The 23317-nt window shown below is 37.9% G+C and overlaps 2 protein-coding genes across 2 annotated transcripts in view; one reads left to right on the top strand and one right to left on the bottom strand.

Moving 5' to 3' along the window:
• The window catches only part of LOC139718135 (NACHT domain- and WD repeat-containing protein 1-like), a 29536-nt gene extending 26742 nt beyond the window's left edge, over positions 1–2794 (bottom strand). Inside the window, exon 1 of the mRNA XM_071629619.1 lies at positions 2708–2794. The gene's annotated coding sequence lies outside the window, so the exon portion shown is untranslated. The remainder of the gene's footprint in view (positions 1–2707) is intronic.
• A 442-nt stretch (positions 2795–3236) lies between these two features.
• LOC139718134 (dynamin-1-like protein) overlaps positions 3237–23317 on the top strand; it is a 28630-nt gene continuing 8549 nt past the window's right edge. Inside the window, exons 1-12 of the mRNA XM_071629618.1 lie at positions 3237–3395; positions 5596–5653; positions 8049–8138; positions 9490–9510; positions 14200–14321; positions 14510–14596; positions 15661–15823; positions 16778–16858; positions 17632–17699; positions 18348–18452; positions 19443–19648; positions 21785–21905. Of these exons, the coding sequence (XP_071485719.1) occupies positions 3294–3395; positions 5596–5653; positions 8049–8138; positions 9490–9510; positions 14200–14321; positions 14510–14596; positions 15661–15823; positions 16778–16858; positions 17632–17699; positions 18348–18452; positions 19443–19648; positions 21785–21905 (1224 nt within the window). The 5' untranslated portion in view covers positions 3237–3293. The remainder of the gene's footprint in view (positions 3396–5595; positions 5654–8048; positions 8139–9489; positions 9511–14199; positions 14322–14509; positions 14597–15660; positions 15824–16777; positions 16859–17631; positions 17700–18347; positions 18453–19442; positions 19649–21784; positions 21906–23317) is intronic.

Raw genomic sequence — 23317 nt, 5'->3', positions numbered from 1 at the left:
CTCCGTCGTCCATCTATTGAGGTGGTCGATGCGTGGTGACGCGAAGGACGATTCTCAGTAGAAACACACCGGGTAGCGAAATTCGTGGTGTATCGGACGTCTAGAATTTCTCCCCGCGCTTTTCAATCGGTTCATCGCACACATGTGTACAAAATACGTGTGTACACACAGCGACCGTGTTCGCATTATGCTTTGTTGGTACCAACTCGCTTGTGTATGTGTTATAGGCCCTATACGTTACGTTACATGTGAATTGTGGCATTCGTCGCCTATTGTTCGCGTGATTAACAGCCTAACTTATTGCATTTCTAAGCCCTCATCACTTACTTGATTTTACACCGCGTTATTTAATTTTATATTGTCTCGAATCGCGAGAGTACCACATTAGTATGTCGCAGCCTTGAGAAAATCTCAACTGGACCCTCGATCTCCAAAGATTTCTCATCAGTCAGTGGCAGGATACCAGTATGTTAGTTCGGGGTATATTGGATGGGAAGACGAAGAGAAATGGCTAATCAAAAAATAGCCGACGCAGTTGTAGCAAAGCAGGCAGGGTTCGGATCGTATTAACAGGCAGTGCGCGCGTGACCCAAAGCTGTGACTTAAAAATACCTGACTTCCGGAATCGCCGCATTTGCACGTCACCTTTGCATCACCTCGTATTTTATCGCTCAGTAGAAACAGCTCGAGTGGTCATAAAATACGAGGTGCTGCGTTGGACAAAATTCGTGGCGATGCCAGGGATGTGAGGTGCTCTCAGTAGAAACACGCTCATTGTAACACTTGGTTTTCTGCAGAAACAAAAGTTACAGTAAAATTGCATTATAATTCCAGACACGATTTTCGTAATGGAATAATTGACGTCTTTCGCACCTTGTCCTTGCACCAGAATCACAATTCATACCCTCGATTCACTGTACACATTCCTAGCGAGTGGACGACAAAGAAAAAAAAAACGGCAAATGAGGTAGAATATCTACTGTAACATGAACATTTCGGACAGTTCATGTAATAAAATCTTTAATCTTATGTTAAATTGACATCTTCTAAAGTAGCATTTTTTACATTTTTGTGTTGCATTTTTCGCGATTTCTGTCCATACACTCTGTGAGGATAGTCTACGAAGTCCCGCCCATATTGAATGTCATTAGTACAAGTACGCAGAAATGTACCAGATGTTGTGTGCAAATGTGTGCTAATCCGGAATTACCATACTGTCTGGTAATACCATATGGTTGGGTACGGCACATGTAGCCTCCCTAACGTTCAACCAGTGATTGTAATGTCAAAACTGACGTAAATCGGCTAAAAATGTACTCATATTGTGGAAAAAACTCTATATATTCTGATGCTGTTCTCAAAATTAGAATTTGAGGTCGCCTTACAAGAATATTGCCACAAGTTGCGCACGGTGTAAGTTTCCTTTTGCTCATTGTTGGTAGGCCGGATATCGCCACCCCTAAACTTTTACTGGGATTTTGATGTGAAAAAAAATTCAAATGTAGGCCCTACCTGATTTTCGCCTCACCAACGTTAAAAATACTGCAGGTTCAGATCCCGATCTCACACACTCATTTTGGATTCCATCGACGGAAATATCGTTGTCTTATTGCATTGACGCATTCCATGGCATAGACCTGTGAAATTTTTAGAAAACTGGCTAAATGCCAAATTGAAAACTCCAGAAAATCAAAAATTTCAGCAATTTGATGCCTGTTTCCACCTTTTTTCTCAACAGCAAATCAAACCAATGCATGTTTGCTGCATATTGGGCCTATCTTACTGCACACTTTTGTCTTGCTTTACGTGCAAGCAGTAAATTTATACGGCTATGGCGATATAGGGCATGGTGGCGAGATGTGGCTTAACTACCATACCTGTATATTACAGACTAGCCCGACCAGTCGCTGTGTGGGTCACGTTTTTACAGCCACTGGGCTGCATATAGTTCATTACCTGGCCTGAGAAACCTGAGCTACACAGAACGACTGAGGACACTGGGTCTCCCAGCATTATCATTTAGGAGATGCAGAGCAGATATGATCCAGACGTTTAAGATAATTGAAGATCTTAAATTGCCTACACGATTTGCATAGCTCAGATTTCTTCCAGCAATATACATATTCCAGGACGAGAGGTCACATACAGTGTACTTAAGCTCAGAAAAATCAACACAAACTCAAATGTAAGCCTAGGCAAAGGAACTTCTCTCACCGAGTAGTTAACTTATGGAACAGCCTACCACCTGAAGACATCAATAGCAGCAGTAAAGTTTATTAATACCTTCAAATCAAATCTCGAGAAGTCATGGAAACATAAATTCAACTGTTAAATTTATGAACCGCATACGTACCAAATTCCCATAATTCTCCTGGCCTGCCCTACGCATACAAAGCCCAGTGCACAGTAACACTTGCAGCAAGTCTCAGGAGGATGCAGAGGGGCAAATAAGTCTAGTATACAACATCAAGGTAAATCAAGGCAAAAAAAAAAATACTGACTTTTTAAATTTTTATTTTAATCTTTTTAATCTGAGCTGGCTGCGCGGCAGCAGTGCAGTGCATGTCGGGCAGCGGGCATTGGCAAACTAGGCCACGGGCGCCACCGGGCGTCTTTGGAACAGCTTGTCGGCAAGCCCCTTGATCACTCGCCTCTGCGCGAGGGGCCGGAGGGGGAGAAATTCAGTACTCAGGTAATCGTGGCTTACCAAACATTCAGTCTGTCGGTTTCTAAGTAGCGATAACTGAAGAGTAACACGTTCCCATAGTGCTCATATGAGATTGTCAAAAGTTAGAATATACGTGAAAGTAGCAAAACTTTGGCACCTCTTTCCTGGTTGAGCCGAGTGCAGTTGTTGTTGTATCTCGTTGCATTAGAAACGTCCAGTCGTTTTCGTGCATTTATTTGTCTCACGCATGTATAGCTCGACAATATTACACGAAGAGTGCTACTAGCAGCCAACTGAACAACTGATAACAAAGCTAGCTCTACTCTGTTGCCTATTTTAAGAGGGGTATTTGTCTGTTTTTAAAAACACATTTTTAACAATATTATGAACTTAAAAATATTGATAAAGTTATTTAAATAATCTATATAATATGTAAAACTAAAAATTTAAATAAAAAATTTAGCAGTGGTGTCTTTATACATCGATTATCTTAAATCTTAATACTGCAATAGTACATTAACCGTGCCCATTTCACTTTTTACTTGCTTGCAGCGGATCGGAACGGACACCGGACCTCTGCTGAATGATAGTTGAAGAAGACCGTGTCAAACGGTAATTTGTTGAGATGGAAGCTCTAATACCAGTCATTAATAAACTTCAAGATGTCTTTAACACTGTTGGAACCGATGTTATCCAGTTGCCGCAAATAGTAGTTGTTGGAAATCAGGTAAATATTGATTGAGAGATCTTTGCATTTTGTTTCTTCCATTCATTTTTACATTGCATTTGCCATTGGCACTGGTGTGTACAGCACGCACAGTGCAGTACCTAAGTATTAGGTCAAGTAAATTTACGTACAATGCAGTGTGGTGTGTGGTGCAGCCAGTAGTAGCCCGATGTTCACAATGATGTAGTCCGATCCGACCAGACAGATGGGGCCTCAGCTCAGGCAGACGGGTCTTGCCATCAAAGTGGGGAACCATGACGACACAACTACAAAACTTATAACAATTTATACATTACTTATAGACATTTGTACGCTACTCACGATCACGTAACATTATTAAAGTGCATGTGCATGCTTACATGTGCATGCTTACACTTTACAGAAGGTACATTTAAGTCCATTGAACAAAAAAAAATCGCACTTTCTAGGGCAATCCTCGACCATCGGGGTTCATCATTGCAGAATTCAAAATGGCGCGTTGACCACTCAGCAAATGCAAATTATGCGTGGGCGTGCGTGGCTGGAAGGGCAGCGATCTACTTTGTACTGCGTGCGCGCGCTCTTTGGTAGCAGCAAGGTCGATAGCGTGACCTTTGAAAGTGCATTCCTGATTGCGTGAACTCCCAATTATCAGATGTACCGTTTGCACATGCTGCATATTATCTTCATTTTCGGTAAGTTGTTAAATGTGTATGTCAATATCGATAACATAGCTGTGTAGTGTCATTAATGAAGAATACATTTGATTTAATGAGTTTAAGGTGACAAAAAATGATGTCAAGTATCAAAACTCAAAGCGATCGTAAAGCGATCGCTGAGCTTTCTTTGTGTTGTGGGCCATTTCGATACAGCCCTGTCGCTATTTATACAGCGACTGGGCTGTGTATAGTTAACAATGATGTTGTTTGTGGTTTTGGGTATCAGTACGGCGCTTTGCAACACACGCCCTTTCGTCCCAAACGGAGGACGCCATTTCATTTGTCCCTTTTGATATGCACTAATGTAATAGTTTTCCATTACCTTAATTAAGAACAGTCACATTCGTTTCATTCAAAACACAAACTGTCCTTCTTTGCCTAACCAGTCAGCAATGCCAGCGCAGTGGAACAACATGGTGTGGTCTCATTTCAGCAAAGGTTCGACCTTCTTGCCAAGCCCAAGGTTTGACTTCGCGCAAAAGCATGGGATTTTACATGTAGCGGGCAGTCCAAATTTTGGACAGCTTTGTGGTCGAATTATGGACAGCTTGCTGTACAATGACAATCAGTGCACGTAGAAGAATCCCCATAGAAAGCCGTGACCAGATAGCTGGGCTGCTGATTGGCTGATCGCCCGGCCGTTCGCTTCACCACACAGCGCGGTGTGCGAGATTGACTACTCTGTGGATTGGTGTGGTGTACACAATGCGTTACACTCAACATGCGTGCTCGCCGTCATAATATCGTGTTATGTAGCGGCCATGTATGGCGGTGAGCTCGGCTGAAGAGCTCCCAAGTACACGTACAGTAACGCTACACAAGCCACACAATATGGCGACCAATTTGCATTGTGGTGTTGAGCTTCTTATGTGTGTCGCTCCACACCTGAACATGTTGGTACCATAAAAATTGCATGTACCGGTATTGATACACACACACCAAAGTACACATCGAACTACTTCACAAATTCAAATGTGAAAATCATGTAAAAATATGACTTACCAAATCTAACACAACAATAGCTTCGCTGAATACATGGTTACTCCGAAGGAGGAAAATCTGTTGCCAATAGTCGAAAACTTAATGTAAAAATGCCGAGTTTAGTATCGAACTGTTCGGTCGATCGTGCTGGAAATTGTCGCACACATACATTGTATGTTATAACGTTGTGGGAAAATATGTAAATGACGGGGGTAAAGAGCCAATGATGATGCAGCTTCAGTGTAGCTCCAATTCATAAATGAAAAAATGACGTCATGCTAACATGAGCGTGCGTAGAAGCGCTTGCTTTTTCTATCTACAAATGACTCTAATATGTGTATTATTTCACTATATAAAATGATAATTTGTCAAAGTTATCAACAATGCCTACAACAAATCCCTACAGTCGATATGTTTTTATGTTTTTCATTAGGAAATATAATAATCCCAGTACAGCTGTATGTTCACTATTTTGTGAAAATGTTCATGGTGGAATTCATGTCATTTTTATCTTGTTACAGAGCAGCGGCAAAAGTTCAGTTCTAGAAAGCCTGGTTGGCAGAGACTTCCTTCCAAGAGGTATGCCAAAAATTTGACAAATATACATACATGTACACTAAGAGTATTCTACATGTACATTATATCCTTTTCCCCCATTAAAGGCATAATTTACCATTTGCAGATGAAACAGAAAATCCAGCTTTAGTGCTTCAAAATAGTTCTAAATGTGAGTTAGGGATTAAAAAAAAAAATCAATGTAAGACTTTAAATCAGTATAGTTAATGTTAAGTATTGTGAAGTATACACAATGTGAACAATAGTTATTATAGAAATTTTGCTAGACTTAACGGTCTACAGTTATGGTTTATTGAGAAAAATAGTGATATCTCCTTATATTTTAGGCTTTATTGTGAAATTCTTACGCGGTAGGATGTGTGATACAACTGACCTACACATATATGCATCAACTGTGGTATCTCAAACATTTTTTAAATCACTGCTCCCAGTGGTAAACAGTACCTTTAATGTCATCTTTATGAGCAAAGCAAATGTACACCTAGGTATGCTATTTATTCATGTCAGTAATTGTTCACATAAAGATGTATGTTGATATAAATTCCAAAGCGGTCTTAGCAAGTACTTGATGTAGTGTGATATATTTCCCTTCAAATTATAACATCTCAGAAACAATGCATTCATTTCTGTATGTATACTGGTAACTAGATACAGCTGTATCATTTACCCAGTGACAAAATTTGCACAATCCAAACATCTATTGAGTTAATCATTAATAAGCAAGTTGAACAAACGATCTGTCATGTTTTTTGTATCTTTTGGCATAGGGTTTAAGCTTGGGTGACAATAAGTAAATTTGTGGAAAGACAAAAACAAGACATCCATTTTCTGTTTAAATCAGTGTTAATTTGTTGTATATTTACATTTATTTGTTATAATATTTTATAACTGGTCAAAGTATAGGTACAGTATTCTGCTTTCCTCTCGGTGCTGTAATTATGATAAAGAATAATGAATCCTTTGATGAACTTGTTCTAATGAATATTCTCTTGTCATGTTTTTAAAAGGAGGTGTCAACTGAATTTTTTTCATGCACTTGTCTTTCCTTTAATCAAATTAACAAAATATGTTTGTTGAAATGAAAAATATGTTTTTATGTGAAATTGTGTGTAGTGTGCTCACTATACAAGAGCAGTTGTTCCCATTTTTAAACAAAAAACTATTTTTTTTTTTTGCCTTTTGATTCCCATCACAGTGTGCATCAATATCATTTGATCCAAAGAGAGTAATAGCATTTTATTCATGTCCTATTTGTCACATTGTAGTGAAGTTTAAAAAAGAAATAGAATTCATGAGCTTGAGGCAATAGTGTTGTACATGTACAAGTATAATTTGTTACTTTTTAAAATCCCTTTTCATATTGGCACTGGAGATGTCTTGTTCTTTTTCTCTCTATCAATAGCATGCATGTAAAAGGGGCTTGTGATAAAACATCTTCTACAATTTGACTATATACAGAGTAACCTTACAGTATCCTATGTAATAGACAATCAACTGCCTGATATGTTAGTTCACACAGGAAAGAAAGTTAACTCACCATGTTTCCGTAGAGACTTGAGAATTTCCGTCCTAATGAGAGATAACTTTGTTTCAAAATGAATATCTTCACTCACAACTAGAGGGAATTTTCCCAGTAGGGTGCCTTAAGTAGCAGGCTTGTCTACATTTCTGTCAACAAGTGTATTTTATAGTTGTTTTCATAATAAATGTTACTTTGACATGAATTCAAGAGCAGATTTATCACTAATTAGACAGTTGATTGTACAGTTACCTGATTGTGGAGAATAATGTTTTGTAAAAACAACTCTACGGCTTGTAATGCTGGGTTCCTTGAAAAACCATGAAGGTAACCGCACAACACATGTGCGGCAGGCAAGTTTGTGTTACACTTGATGAAAGATGACTTTTCCTTCTGTCTGAGTGACAAGTTTACATACACTGTAATGTATAATTATGTGGAATGCGATCTTGAATAATTGGCTACAGTTCCAACAAATTGTTACAATGCAGAGAGAGAGAGAGAGAGAGGGATGAGTACAATATACCCACAGTGGACTGCAAACTCATTTGAATCGCCAAGCACCAACAGCTGTCGTCTCAGCTTTTCACAGAATTCAAGCGAACAAGGATAACTCACAGACTTCATACAACTTGTACAAACATTTGTACCACATATGGTGCACCACAAAATTTTAACAACCATATCACATCAATTTTTAAACAACCAATAATGACTAGATCGATTTGTGTTGATTATGGCCTTCTATAATGGTTTCGAGTAAGCATCATATGTGTACATCCCTCGTATACTGTGTATTGCTCTGTCTATAATTCATTGTCATTTCCATCATCAGTGCCATTGAGGTCTACCTGTTTTTTTTGGCTCCTCGTTGCACAGGAAGCGGCATTGTGACTCGACGACCTCTGGTCCTGCAGATGATCCATGTTGACCCTCAGGATAAACGGGGAGCAAGTGGGGATGGAGAAGGTGAGTGCCTGTAAAGAGGTCAACAATTCATGCTTCTCTTCCCTAATTTGCAATGTCTGGTGGACAGATCTGTCGATGGACCTCTGACATACATACACCTTTAGATGATCTGGCACTGAGAAATTTAGAGTCTGAGAGGAAGACTATTTCATCTCAGGACTTGTTCTTTTCAGGAGCTGTTTTTTCCCCCTCATGTTTTGTACCAGTGCACACAGACATAGGTATGTCATATCTATGTGTTTTATTTTGTTGTGGTTTTTGTGTTTTTGTGGTTTTTTTTTTGGGGGGGGGGGGTTGACAAAGGAGTTATACATTATGTTTTCCTTGGTTTATCCCCTCTCCCAAACAGGTTGCAGAAATGGTACTTTATAACTGCACTGTTGAACAAAATTTACTGTCATTTGTTCAAGATGTCAGAAAGTATTGTGTGCAGTTAAGGTGGTACAAAAATGGCACATACACACATATCATGTATACTATTCAAGATTAGTTTGTCTGAAAGTGTAATCTCCCATTTTCTCCTCTTGTATAATTTTTTTTTTTTTTACATTTACATCATACCAAGAAACTTGTCAGATGCCTGATTTATCTTGATTCTTGCAAGTATACAGAAGTTTGTAAAGTCTTTGTTGTTGTTTTTGTTCTTCCAGAGATAAACGTTGCAGTGACATTTAACAGTAAACTATTGTTTTGGTCTGTGCCTAATATACTGACTTACAATACTGAAGTATTCAAATTTTGCTGTTTGCATTTAAACATGCTCTTACACAAATACTATATCATACATGTGGAACTAATTTTGTATGTGGGTCTGTTGCTGATGAACTGGCATTCAACTCACAGTATTCACATTTGTCAGTATGGAGAGTGTATACTTTGTACATCATACATACTTTTGTGATAGAATAGGCTATGTGTGATAACCAGGAAGCTGTAAGTAGCCAGAGATTCTTCTGGCATAGCAATACTTAGAATAGCATACATAGTGCCATGTACATGCATAGTAATGTAGATGCCAAGTTTTGAAATAATACAGTCAAGACAGGTGAATGTAATAGTTCAAGGTGTGTGTGTGGGGGGGGGGATTACATAGATATTGCATCAACACAAAGTTTGAAAAAATATCAATAGTAAACTTGCCTATTGTAAAATTACATTGCTGTACCAAGTTTTTGGCCTAAAGACAATGAGCCATGCAAAGTTCCCTCTACCTATCCCCCACCCTCCCTCCTCTCCCAACCCCCCCCCCAAAAAAAAAACACCCCCAGAAGAAATATTGTACACGATAATTGATGGCAAGTATGTGTCTTTTGTACCCACCCCACCCCTTTGTCCCCTACCCAATGCACAGGGACAGGAAGAATCAATGATGGTGAGTAAGGGTGCCTGTTGTTCCCTGGAACAGTGATAGGGTCAGCCCTCAGCATGTATGCTACTATAGTGACATAGCGCTTCTTTTGCCCTTTTTCTTTCCCAATACGTTTGCCAGGGAGGTTATATCTATATATTATATTTTTGCCTCCATTTGTTTGTCAGTTTGTTTGTTTGTTTGTCTGTTGTTAGCAATATTACCCGCAAAAGTTTTGAACAGTTTTTCGTGAAATTTTTGGGATGGTTCCACTATGGTACAGTAAATGGAACAGGTGATTCATTTTTAGTGGTGACCCAGAATCCTGGATCCAAATTCATTTTTTGTTTTTGTTTTGTGAGATAAATATGAGAAACAAATTATGAAATATGATAGAGCATACAATTCCAAGAGGAATTCCAAGTTATTTTGATGAAATTTGATTACTAAGTGGCTGAGATATCCAAAATCAAAGAAGTCCTAATAAAAGGCGGGACCAACCTTTCATTATGACCACTTTGTTTTACTTTTTTTATATCTCAGCCATTTCAAAACCAATTTTCATCAAATAAACTTTGAATTCCTCTTAGTTGTATGCTCTTTAATGTTCCATAAGTGATATTTTTAATCATCTCTCAAAAGACTGCAATCAGAATCTCCCATCTCAACCAAACTATGCCATCCCTTTAAAGTGAAAACATAGTTTTGGTAAGGGTTTGAGAACCCATCTTGAATCATTTCATATTTGCTTTCAATATATCGAAAGAGTCTACAAGAAACTTACCAGGCTGATGAGATTTGCCGGGATGATGAGTTGTTTTGGAGTTCTTTGAGATAAAAAGTAAAAGTTGGTATACCAACATTTATTCCAGAAGGATCCACGTTAACTCGGCCCTATTTTAGACAATTTATGCGCAGATCATGATTGCCATATTCATACATAGGCATTGTATCAACTCAGCCCATAACTGCGACCAGCCAGAACGCGAAGTGCTCCCATAGTTCAACACTGTAACAATCCAGAGGGACAACTCGGCCCCTCCATCCAGTGAGGCCGAGTTATCCCTGAGTCCGAGTTAGCCTGACCCCGATCGCGTAAGTTCTGAGATACGAACATTTTTGGTTGATATATCAAATTTTCATCGTTGCCCAATAAAAAATCCTGTTATTACAGCGTTATTCCACACATTTCTAAGGCATATGTGTACATTTTGGAGCAAAATTTGACAATTTTACAGGCGTACCAGAACTATGTTTTGCCTTTAAGCTTGAATTGAACGCACATGTACATACTTACCCACACACACACCCACACACACACACACACACACACACACACACAAGCATGTACATGCACTCATGAAAACTGCAAGTTGCATGTTTCTGAGTACCAGTATGTCAATGGTGTAATGTTGAAAGAGCAGGATGCCCACCGATAGTTGTGGTTTTGGATGGAGCTGTACGCATGTACAACTGTATGTGTCTTTTGCATCCTTCCTGCTGCAGATTTTTTTTTTCTTTTTTCCCTGTTTACTTGTATAATACTATTCTCTGTAAAGAAAGTGCTAGACTTGTGACTTTGAATGACTGTTATATGTTCTTTCCTGGTAATATGCTGCTTTCATTTTTTTTCTTTGAAGGAAATCAATTTTGGCCGGATGTTTCCTATGTTCTGACATACTATTGTATTGTTCATTTCCTGGAATACACATTTCCTCTCAAATCAGAAATTCTTCAAAATGTTGATGATGTCAGTTTTGAAATGACTGCCATGAGTATGTCAAGATGATTCATACTAATTTAAAGGCTGTATTTCTACAGGTCTGTATAGTGGATATGGTATTTTTATTGTTTGAATGTGCAGTTAGTATTGAATGCAATCATATATCAGCATCCAGAGTCACATTGTGATCCCTCAGATTTTACACAGCTTAGCTATCCAAACTTTCCCATCAGCATTAAAGTAATCCATCCGAATGTGGCCTGGTTGTAAATTAGGAAGCCTACTATTCAGGTATCATAGCAATGAGCCTCAGTCCAACAGGAAGGCCATGGTGACACAATAGGGACTGACAAATTATTTCCCAGACATCTGTGCCCGTCAGTGAAGAAAAGCACTCCCAGCATGTGTGCCAATCAGCAAACAGGGCACAGTAAGGGTTAATTAGTATACAAATGACTGCTATGAGGGGCACAGTTAAAATTATGGGCCCAAGGTGATGTGAAAACCGTAACCATGCCCGAAGCGAAGCTGAGGGCATGGTTATGGTTTTCACATCACTGAGGGCCTACATAATTTTAACTGTGCCCAGAATATCAAGCAGTCATTATTTGTTTTATATACCGAAAATATAGATTCCGAAATAAAGATACCGAAAATATAGATTCTAGTCTCTTTTACAGCACTTGTAGTCATCGCTGATCGACCGTATCATTGGTGCGTACATGAGTGATCATAAGCTATGTGTACAGTGTACGGGGTTGCGACTGTCTCCAAACCAGTCTGCTAGTCTCTTTTACAGCACGCTGATCGAATGCGCAGCGGTCGTATCATTGGTGCGTACATATGAGCGATCTATGTATACGGGGTCGCGACTGTCTCCAAACCTATTTACTAACTGTGCCCGGGCCCCGGTCACACTAACTCGAAAATAGGGCACAGCTATTTTCATGACTCCCCTTTTAACCAATCAGATGAGAGGATTCTAGAAATGAGGTATATAACATTTTGTAATTCATGGATATGTCCTGTCATGGCTGTTGCTTTGCTTGTCTATCTGGGTTAAAAAAACAGCAACAAAAAAACTGCATGCAGACCCGTGCATGTCGTAGGGCCTACTTCAGCAAATGTGTGGATGTACAGCTCACAGTGTTCTATGAGATTGATATTTTACTAAACTACAATAACTATGCACGGAGTAAAGATTAATTGGTTCAAGATGCTACAATTGTACATTATGCACAGGAACTTAACATTACTGGTTGATAGGGAGGCATGCATACAATACTGTACTCTAATATTTGTGATTATCATTAGACATCCTTGTCCTTTATAGTGTACAGTAGCTTCAGTCAAGTAATAATTTCTGTAGATGGTTTCTGTCAAGTGCACTCAAAATTGTGCTGGTACTTGATTGGAGGCCTAGAAATTCCTTCAAAAATGCATTCCCACACCACAATTCTATTGTTGAGGGAATTACATGCTGTATCCTAGAAATTTTGAAATTGTAACAGGTACAAGGTGTATTGATTTGAAGCCCATATCAGCATATACACTTTAATATGAGAGTAGCATTACATTTTGTAGGGCATCCATAGTGTTTAGGAATATTGTGAAAATCAACACTAATTAGTTATAAACACTTTTGACTTTACATGTATGTGCTACAAAAAAAACCCAACCTGATGCACAGTTTCTTATGGAGTATGGTATGATTGTATCAAACATGGACAATAGTGTTGGTTATTGAAGCATTATTCATAGTTTTCTCACCTAAAACATAACAAAACACTACACACACATGAAATTAATGTGCTAATTTGAGGTATGACTTTTAATGTTCTTTATCATATTATTTGAAACAAGGAACAGTGTTAAAGGGAAAAAAAATGTTGACAATTTTTTCAAAAATATTTGTCAGGCTTTCAGATTCTGTTTGTAACACTGCAGTGGAGAGAAGTTTTGTTCAGATCTGTTCTTCATGTAGTAGGAAGTGAGATAAATATTGGAGATCCCTGTATCATTAGTGTAGTTATTGACATACATATTTGTAATTGTCTTGAAATTCTGTAATTGGGTCTTACTTGTATACCTCTTACAATCTCTACTACCTTCTTATTGTACTGTCAGTGACTAATCCTTTATGCTTCTTGACCTGTATCTACCTCTCCCCCTCCCTTATCCCAGTGGAATGAGTTTTGGCAGTATGTATCTTTTTTTTTCTCCAGATTATGTAACTTTAATTTTTTTTCATATACAATAGTATCATCGTTATTACTCTCTTTCTTTGTGAGTGTTATTTGTACTAATATGTATTTATTATTGTTGTGATCATTATTATCATCATCATTTTAATCATATACAAAAGTATATCTGAATGTGACAAGAATAGAATGGTCAGTACACAATCACACAGACCCAAAATCAACTGTAGTAGGAAGGCAGTAGTATTATGGGTTTGTGAAGGAGAGGGGGGGGGGGGGGGGGGGGGGAACCCGGCATGAGCTGAGGATATGAATATCCCAAAAGCTAAATCTAGAGTCACTATTCAACAGGAGGCATGGGACCGTACACACTTTACATTTTATTGTATAACCTTTGTAGTGTACAAATATTTACAGAAAACAAGGACTGAGTGACATCTGTAGTGAATATAACAAACATGCATTTCGAAATGATAGCACATGACCGACACTCCTAAGCAGCTGAAATTGCATGATGTGATTGCACATGTAGTTGAAGATAGGGTAGATTTTATGACGGTAATCTGTGTCACAATTATGAAAATTGTAAAAGTTTATACCACGGCATGTTTGTCAGTCTGATGCTCAGGGGTGCATTATCATAATTGTCTGGAGTTTGAGCAGCATTTCTCTGTTGGGTTTTCCTCGCTGTTTACATACCGTTTGAATTTGTCTAAACTTCTGTCATGAAATACAGTTATATTATATACAAATGTATGTTTGTTTGTTATTTTTTTTTATCCCCTTCAGAGGAGATCACGTCAGATGAATGGGGCAAGTTCCTGCACACAAAGAACAAGATCTACACAGACTTTGAGGAGATTCGGGAGGAAATTCAGAATGAGACGGACAGGATGGCGGGAACAAACAAGGTACAGTTGTACACAGAATAGTACCCCGGAATTGGATTGTAGGGAGTAAGAAAAACAATCTTGGTTTGAGTGTTGGAAGGTACACATTATCTATTCTGTCATAAGTGCCATCAAAATAAAGACATCATGCATGTATGACATAATTGTTTGTTGTCACTCTTGTGTCCGGAAAACTTTGCTCTTCACAGGGAATCGTTCACGATGCCATTCACCTCCGGATCTACTCACCAAAAGTCCTCAACCTGACACTGGTAGATTTGCCAGGCCTGACAAAGGTGAGCATTTATTCTACTCAGAATTTTTTCATGTGGGCGTTACATGTCGCAAGCACTGCAAAGGCATTGCAATTGTCATTCACTGTGTATGCCAAATATTTCGCGAGGTTTGTATTATCGCGAATTTCGCGAGTCAGATGCTATTCACGAATTTAAAGACATGCAAAAATATTAACTTGACATGATCCCGACATGAATGTGACTTGCACGCTTGCATTTCTCTGTTGAGTGTTGTGTTGTACTCCCCAATGGTGAGTTCATCCACTTGCAAAATTGTCCTGAAGTCCCAATTCACCAATTCGCTATTATGCCGTTTACTGTATATGGTTCCTGCATAGTAGTTTTGACACGCCAGTATTAAATATCAAATGGCCGATATTAATCATCACCTCGAAACTTTAGTAGAAGAATCTGAACTGATGTGTCGTGGTTTAATTTTGATTAATTATGTGATGGCACAACACATTCACATGTAGGCTTTAGTAATTAGCAGTTTGGTTATCACAGTACATGGTTCCACTGTAAATGTGATTAACATACCATCAGTAGGCAAACTATTTGCCATGGAAACTCTCAGTGATGATATTGACACTTCTGCAAAATTTCTCTAACCATGTCTGGGTTATCCATCTAACTATCATAATTATTTGTGACCTGACATAGGGGAGAGCAATGTATACTATTGCGACAGAATTGAAACTCTTTCTGTGTTGTATAACCCCACACTAATATATTAAGAAATATTCATGGATGAAAATATGCAAAATTACAATGACTGCCTTTGTTGTGTGTAAGTACAGGTACCTGTATTCACTTTTAAGACACAGATAACATGTAAGCATAAGTACTTGTAGAGAATAGTAATGCATTCTAGAATAAAGATGGTAAAACAAATTCCCTCCCCCCCCCCCCCAAAAAAAAAAAAAAAAAGAAAAGAAAAAAAGAAGACAAATCAGATATGTATAATATGAAATTTATTGCCAAATGCATAATATCTAGTTTTGCAAGCTGTGAATTGCGATGATCAGCAGGTGTTCAATGTATCTTCCCCCTTGCTTATTTAGGTGCCGGTGGGAGATCAACCGGAAGATATTGAGAGCCAGATCAGAGAAATGCTCCTGAAGTACATCAGCAACCCCAACTCCATCATCCTGGCAGTCACTGCGGCCAACACGGACATGGCCACCTCAGAATCTCTCAAGCTGGCCAAGGAGGTAGATCCAGATGGTAAGCATCGCCAAAGACTCTGGCAATGGTGTATACTGGAGTGCAGACTAGGGCAACATTCACATCTCTCCTCTCTCTCAATATATCTATATTTCTCCATGTGTATTTCAATCTATCCTTCCTCCTTTGTCTAATAACTAGGCAGTGTTATGATGTTACTCATGATTGATTTGTAGTGGCCCCTCATTTTGTTTTACTCATTTATGCATTTCTTTCTTCAAAGGATTCTACAAGTTTATTAAGTTCAAGCTCAAGCTGCAGATCCTGTGTTTTCTTTATTTTTCTCTCAAAAGGTTTTATCAGAAAGTTGTTGAGGAATCGATACCAATTATCTTAATTTGATATAGAATAACAAGGATATATAATTCATTCAGTTGATGGATTGAAAAAAAAAATCCAAATGATTCAAATTCTTTGTTATGTTTGTGTTGTTTTTGCAAGATATTCTTCTGATTGATTGGTCTGAAGTAGTGCCACCTTTTAGGTTGATAAGAAAGACATGCTCTCATTCTCTGTACTCCATGTTTATGTAGTATATATTTAGGGTACAGTTCTTGTAAAACCAGTTGTTGTAAAAGAGGGAAGTCTTGTATTTAGGGTACAGTTGTAAAACCAGGGGCCCGTTGCATAAAAGTTACTATTATGGTAACTTTGCCATCCAATGATAACTACCATGGCAACAGTACTCAACAGCCAATCAAAATCAAGAATTCCACGGAAGTTACCATTGGATGGCAAAGTTACCATGATAGTAACTTTTATGCAACGGGCCCCAGTTGTTGTAAAAGAGGGAAGTCAACATGGAAATAGCAATGGATCATCGATATGTTTGTCAAACCATACACAACTTACATTGTGACAGATGGCTAGTACAGTAAGTGAGGGGATTGAGAAATGGACTGTTAAGAAGAGAAGAAATGAAGAATGCATGGTCTCGCTTTTTAAATTTGGCAGGGAGACGAACACTTGCTGTAATCACCAAGCTGGACCTCATGGATGCGGGCACTGATGCTGTTGATGTTCTATGTGGCAGAGGTAAGCACATATAGGTCTTGGGTCTTTGCAAAGCCTTGTACTGAACAACTCTGCATGGCTGATCTCATAGATATCCTGTTCCCTCCCCCCCCCCCCCCCCCCCCAAAAAAAAAAAACAAAAAAAAAAAAGGAGTAAAAGCATTGTAAAACTCAAATATATCAATAGTACAATATATGCATTAATGTTTGTTGTCATATTCTGTTATGTGATAAAGTATGATGTTCATTGGTAAATGATTGGAGGGCAAGTTTACATCAATGCCTTAGTGCCTTTTACCCATGCCTATTGTAATATGTCATTAAAACTCTATGGATGGACACCATTGTTGTTGTTGTGTTTTCATTGTTATTTTAAAAAGCAATACTTCTCTAATATAGCACATTTACTAACATGACAAAAAAAGGAAAGAAAAGGCAAAGAACCAAATTATACCCTTTTTTTGCAGCTTGTTGTAAGTTCTGTAGGGATCAGAGAAAAGGGTTTTTCGTCCAGAGAAGATAAATATTTAGATGTTGATTTTTTTTTTTTAATGTTATCTTCTTTTTCCCCTCTTTTTTTTTATTTCTTCTCAGTTATTTGTTGATTTTTCATTTGTAGTTGGGCTCAGTCTCCAGTATTTTAAGTCTTTGTGCTTTATAGAGCAGTGTATCACCGTTGTATTCTATTTGATCATTTTCTTTATAAATGAATCTTTATAAAGGAAGTACATGCACCAAACTGGTGAATCATGGGAGATTCAAATTTTGTCTGTGTGTTACTCAAATTGTTTCAGTGATTCCCGTCAAACTTGGAATAATCGGCATTGTCAACAGAAGTCAGATGGACATTAACAACAAGAAGGTTGGTCATGGCTGATGTCTGCAGCTATCATCCCTCATGCTTTTGTATCATCTTAGAGAGTGACTATACTGAAAGGATTGAATAATGTCAAACATGAAATAATGTTTAGAGTAATAGTGCCAGCACGTCTGGAAAGCCATTGATATTTGTATATAGCATTCTTTTTTTCTTGATGCATATCTTACCTGGTAATTACATTTACATCTTGATTAGAACCAGGAAGAGTGTTGTTGCCATGGACCATGGATCTAGTAAGTCAAATTAGTATGTAGTTAGTGTTAGATTGATGACAGTGAGCTTTTTAAAATTATGATTCTTTCCTCATCCAGTTATATCATGCCACTGTATATGTTACTTGTTTCATCTGTTTATTCATATAGTTCATTTGTCAAAAATTGTCCTTCGAGGCACCAAAACTGATTCGCACATTGTTATATAATTTTCTATATATTATGTTTTATATATATTTTTATTTTAATAAGTACACATGTGTATCTACAGTATATATTTGTGGAAGAAAGAGAGAGAGAAGGATAAACATAGCGCTGACCATGCTAGTCCCTTCTCTAGTGACACTATGCGATTATGAAGTATTCTCTCCTTCAAATAAATGGTGATGTTATCTCTTCATTTTGTTCGCCCCCGCAGCAAATCGACGATGCCATGAAGGATGAGGGAGCATTCTTGCAGAGGAAATACCCAGCTCTTGCCAGCCGCAACGGGTCCCCCTACCTGGCGAGAACGCTGAACAGGGTGAGAAAAAGAGGATAAAGACCCTCTGAACAATTCTGCGTGGTCCGGGGTTTCCCAGACCCTATCAAAAGGGTCCCCTTGGGTCAAAAAAAAGTGTGCAATAACTTCATAAGACTCCTATAGGGGGAAGAATGAATGACTTGCAAACCAGAAATGTATTAAAAGTAGATTGGGTTTACAGCTGCAATTCATTTTACCACCCCATTTCAGTTTAGAATGCTGGAGTCGCCAAGACTATGCATCTGAACTCAATTTATTAGTTCGGTACAGAAGTGACAGTCCTACAGTTGTAGTTTCGATTTGTGCAGGCATCTCGCACCTCCACTCCTTCATTCCTTCTTATGCCAAAAAGGACTGTGTTATGGAGTCATATTTTTGTTTGTACTATGGATTAAAAATGTTTTGACATACTTTCTTATTTTCGTTGCTCTTCTTTATAATTGATGCATTTAAAGGACAAGTTTTCCTTGATATATGTGTGGATTGAGTGAATGCAGCAGTAGTAGTAGAACACATGAGCAAAAGTTTGAGGAATATTGGACAAACCGTTCAAAAGTTGTGAATTTTTGAAGTTTCACTGCTGCCATTGTGGATGAGAAGACTCCTACAATTTGTGATGTCACGTGTGTAGCTTGATGTAAAGAAAATATTTTGAAAATTCAACACAACTTAATTTTCTTTTTTCTTGCATAATAAAAGAGCACTTGACTTGCATCTTTAAAGAAGATAGGAGAAATGATAATACCCGTAACATACGTCCATAGCAAGTTGAGGGAATGTGTACTTTTCAACAACAACAACAACAACAAAAACTTATAATTTATTTATATTGTATCTTTATTTGTATTGCAGGCATGTTGAGGAAACCGTAATTGCTGTACATATATCCAAATTTATGAACATTAAGTAGTAAGCAATATCTGTAGAAATTTTCCAACTCTTAATTTACAATGTGCCCTCTCATTCCCCCCCCCCCCCAAATCCTTCCAGCTGTTGATGCACCACATCCGTGACTGCCTGCCTGAACTGAAGACACGGGTCAATGTCATGGCATCCCAGTTCCAGCAGCAGCTAGCATCCTTTGGTGAGCCCGTGGATGACAAGAGCCAGACGCTCCTCCAGATCATAACTAAGTTTGCTGCTGAGTACTGTGCCACCATCGAGGGCACATCAAAGAACATCGAGACGTCAGAGTTGTAAGATTTCTCTGCTTTTTTTTTTCTTTAACCCCCTGTGTACCATGTGAATTTCTTGTCCACTGGTACGTTGCATGTGAGAGAAATTGTGCACGTTTGATACTCATTGCTGCAAAAAGAGTTAAAGAGGGTTGGGTCTCCGAGAATTAATTTTCTGTAAGCCATTCTTTTCTGTCAACTGTTTACAAATTTGTAGAGGTTTGTAGATATTGTCAGAGCATTTTTTCTTTTAGTATAACCATTCTATTTTGCAGAGCCTTCTCTTTTTTAACCTTTCTAATTTGATAGCCATTTTGTTTTATTCACCACTTCCAGTTTGAAACCTTTGTGTGAGCCATTTTTTGTCAGAGCCTTCAATATCTACATATCCATCTTGTGAGGCGTTTGCTTTTTAAAGTCACCATTTTATTCTCAGAGTCTTTTGTTTCCCCCTGTCAATCTGCAGGGCCTATTTTCATAGCCATTCTTCTTTTTTTATGCCTCGGCCACGAAGTGGTGCCGGAGGCATTATGTTTTCGGGTTGTCCGTCCGTCCGTCTGTACGTCCGTCTGTACATCCGTCCGCATTCGTTTACGCGATAACTTGAGTAATATTTACTGGAATTTTACCAAACTTGGTCCAAGTATTAAGTATGATGGGGCAATTACTTGAGTAGATTTAGGGTGAAATCGACCAAAGGTCAAAGGTCAAGGTCAAATCATGAAATTGTATCTGTTTACGCGATAACTCAAGACTGGATCGCACAAATTTCACCAAACTTTGTCTGAGGATAATGTATGGTGGGACAATTACTTGATTGATTTTTGAGTGAAATCGGACAGAGGTCAAAGGTCAAAGATCAAGGTCAAATCCTAAAATTTATGTTTATGTGATAACTCAAAACTGGATGGAGCAGCTTTCCCCAAACTTGGTCCAAGGATGATGTATGATGGGGCAATTAGTTGAGTAGATTTTAGTGACATTGGCAAGAGGTCAAAGGTCAAAAGATCAAGGTCAAATGCTAAAAATGTTGCTATTTCCTCCATATCCATGCCATGCCCAAAGGTGTTTTCTTGAATCTTAGTGTAGACATGTAGTACTGCCTAAAGATTCTCCAGAGAGAGTTTCATGTCATAAAGTCAAAGGTTAGGTGAAAATGTTACAATTTCACTTTTCCCACAAACGGTTCAATGTATCTTCATGGAACTTGGTACATACGCATGTACTGACTGGCAGGGATTATCTAGGGAATATAGGGGTCGTGGGTCAATAGTCAGGGGTCAAAGGTCAAGGTCAACTCCTCAATATTTTACTATTTCCCTCATATACTAGTATATATATGCAATGCTTGCATTATCATTTTAAAAATTCAATATATAATATGTACCTGTATTACCTAATGGAGATTCTCTTGGAAATTTCCTGCCAGAAGGTCAAAGGTCAAAGGTTAAGGGTCAAAGCAAGGTTTTAATGCAAAAAGTAATCTGTTTTGCACTGTTATTACACTCTTTCTTCATACCTTTAAAATTACTCAATGCATAAACTTATAAAAGGGTCATTCAGAAGTTAAGTAAAAATCCTCAATTCCCAAAATACATGTACCTGAACTCTTTCATAGACAATTATAGCAAACCTAGTTCAAGGAAAGTGAACATTCAAGATGTTTCTGACAAGCCTGTCATTTCAATATTTTGCCAGTTATGTGAAACTCATTACACATTGTGAAGACATTGTACTATACACATACTGGGAGAATCATGCATTATGGCGGAGGCATCAGTCGCCATAGCGACATTTCTAGTTTTTAGCTCTACTGTTTTAATTTCTCAGATTTCTATAGCCTATTTTCATAGCGCTTTTTGTTATCCCTTGCACTTTTTTTCTTACGCCTTCTTTTCTCAGATTATTTGCGTTCACTCTTCTATTCTCACTCTTCCACAAATTAACTCGTTTTAAGAACTGTTTTGTTAACCCTTATTTTTTTAATGTCCTCAAAGCTATATTTGTGAAGCCTTACACTTTGAATTACCTTTTGTTCTTGTGATTTGTTTTATTGATCCTTCTATTCTACATACCTCCTATTTTCATGGAATTTTGTTGCGGCTATAAAAACAAGGTAAACACTCACTTCAATTATTTGATTTTGTCCTTTTTCAGGTGTGGTGGTGCCAGAATCTGCTATATTTTCCATGAGACCTTTGGCAGGACATTAGACGGTATAGACCCCCTTGGTGGGCTTAGAACCATAGACATCCTGACAGCCATCCGTAATGCAACTGTGAGTTGAACACAACTTGTGGTCTCATATTTTAGGTTGATCATGCTATAGTGCTTCCTTTTAAAAACCTGATTAGACCTACCACCAAGTTGCAGTTTTCAAAACCAGACATTATTTTCTTATATCTTTTCTTCCTGATATTAGATCTATAGAGATTTTGTTTTTTCAATTGCCAATCTCTGTAAATACGATTGGAGGCTCAATGCAGATTGAGCATCTGTCATTTACCAAGGGCAACAGTGGAAAGAAAACCTCTATAACCACATTCTTTCTGATATAACAACAACAACAACAACAAACAAACCAATTCCCTGGCGTTAGATCCATACCCTGCTTTATTTTTCAGACGTCTCATTAAATGCTGATGTAAAGAACTTCAAAGAAATTGCCGGAAAAAAAAGGAAAAATTATGCAGGCACTAATTTACTGCTCATTTTGGTTTGGTTTGGTTTATTTCTGCATTTTAATGCAATAACAAATGAAAACAAAGTGATACAGAGTATGCAAAAAAAAAGGAGAGTTTAACATACAAATCAATACAAGAAAAGTCACTTTCATAACAACATCAGTCTGTAATGACTTACGAATGAAAACAACATATTAAGGCATTCTGTATTTATGAACAAAGGAGAAATCAATACAGGGGACCGTCATCATAAGCAGAACTTGACATGGATGAGGCCCTATCTATACATGTAATACGAATATAATACAACATAAATTATAGATCTCCTCATAAAACTCTTAATCTTAATATACGAAACACATTTTGCTAAAGAAAGAAAAAAAATAACGGAAAAGAAAAACAGTGACTTGGCGCTTTAAAGGGAAAGAAAAGCATGCAGTGCTATTGACTACTGGTATAGTAGACAATAGAAGTGTAAGTGTGTTCGAGTGACAGTGCGTCGTGTGTGCAGGTGACAGTGCAAGAGATAATGAATGCTATAGTTCGTATATTTTTGGCGTAAGGTATGCACTTTACCGGAAGGTATACAATATACAAATAAATGCCCCTGTAAAGTCATTAGCAAAAAGAACGGGAGGGAATGGAAAAAATCGATGAACATTTGGTATGGGTCAGGGCTGACCGAAACTTGAGAAAAAAAGAAAAATAAGTACATTGATCAAAGACAACTCACTGGAAACATATTTCAATAACAGATACTTTCTTAGATGAGCCTTTAAGGAAACAAGTGAAGTACACTGCTTTAGTTGATCAGGTAGGTTGTTTCAGATGTCGGAACCGTAATGCCTAATTGATTTCTGAGCTAAAACAGTTTTGGGGTTCACAAGATGAAAGTCTGTCGAACGGCGAGTTTGATATGTGTGTATATTCGAGTTTAAGTGAAATATATTATGAAATAAAGAGGGAAGTTGATTTGTTGCGTACTTGTACATGAATATACCTGTTT

The sequence above is a fragment of the Diadema antillarum genome, unplaced genomic scaffold (assembly GCF_040938485.1).
Source record: "Diadema antillarum isolate AM-2024a unplaced genomic scaffold, OU_Dant_1.0 scf00000089, whole genome shotgun sequence".
Taxonomy (NCBI): Eukaryota; Metazoa; Echinodermata; class Echinoidea; order Diadematoida; family Diadematidae; genus Diadema; species Diadema antillarum.
The sequence above is the reverse complement of the archived record's forward strand: the minus strand, read 5'-3'. Positions and strand labels throughout refer to the sequence as shown.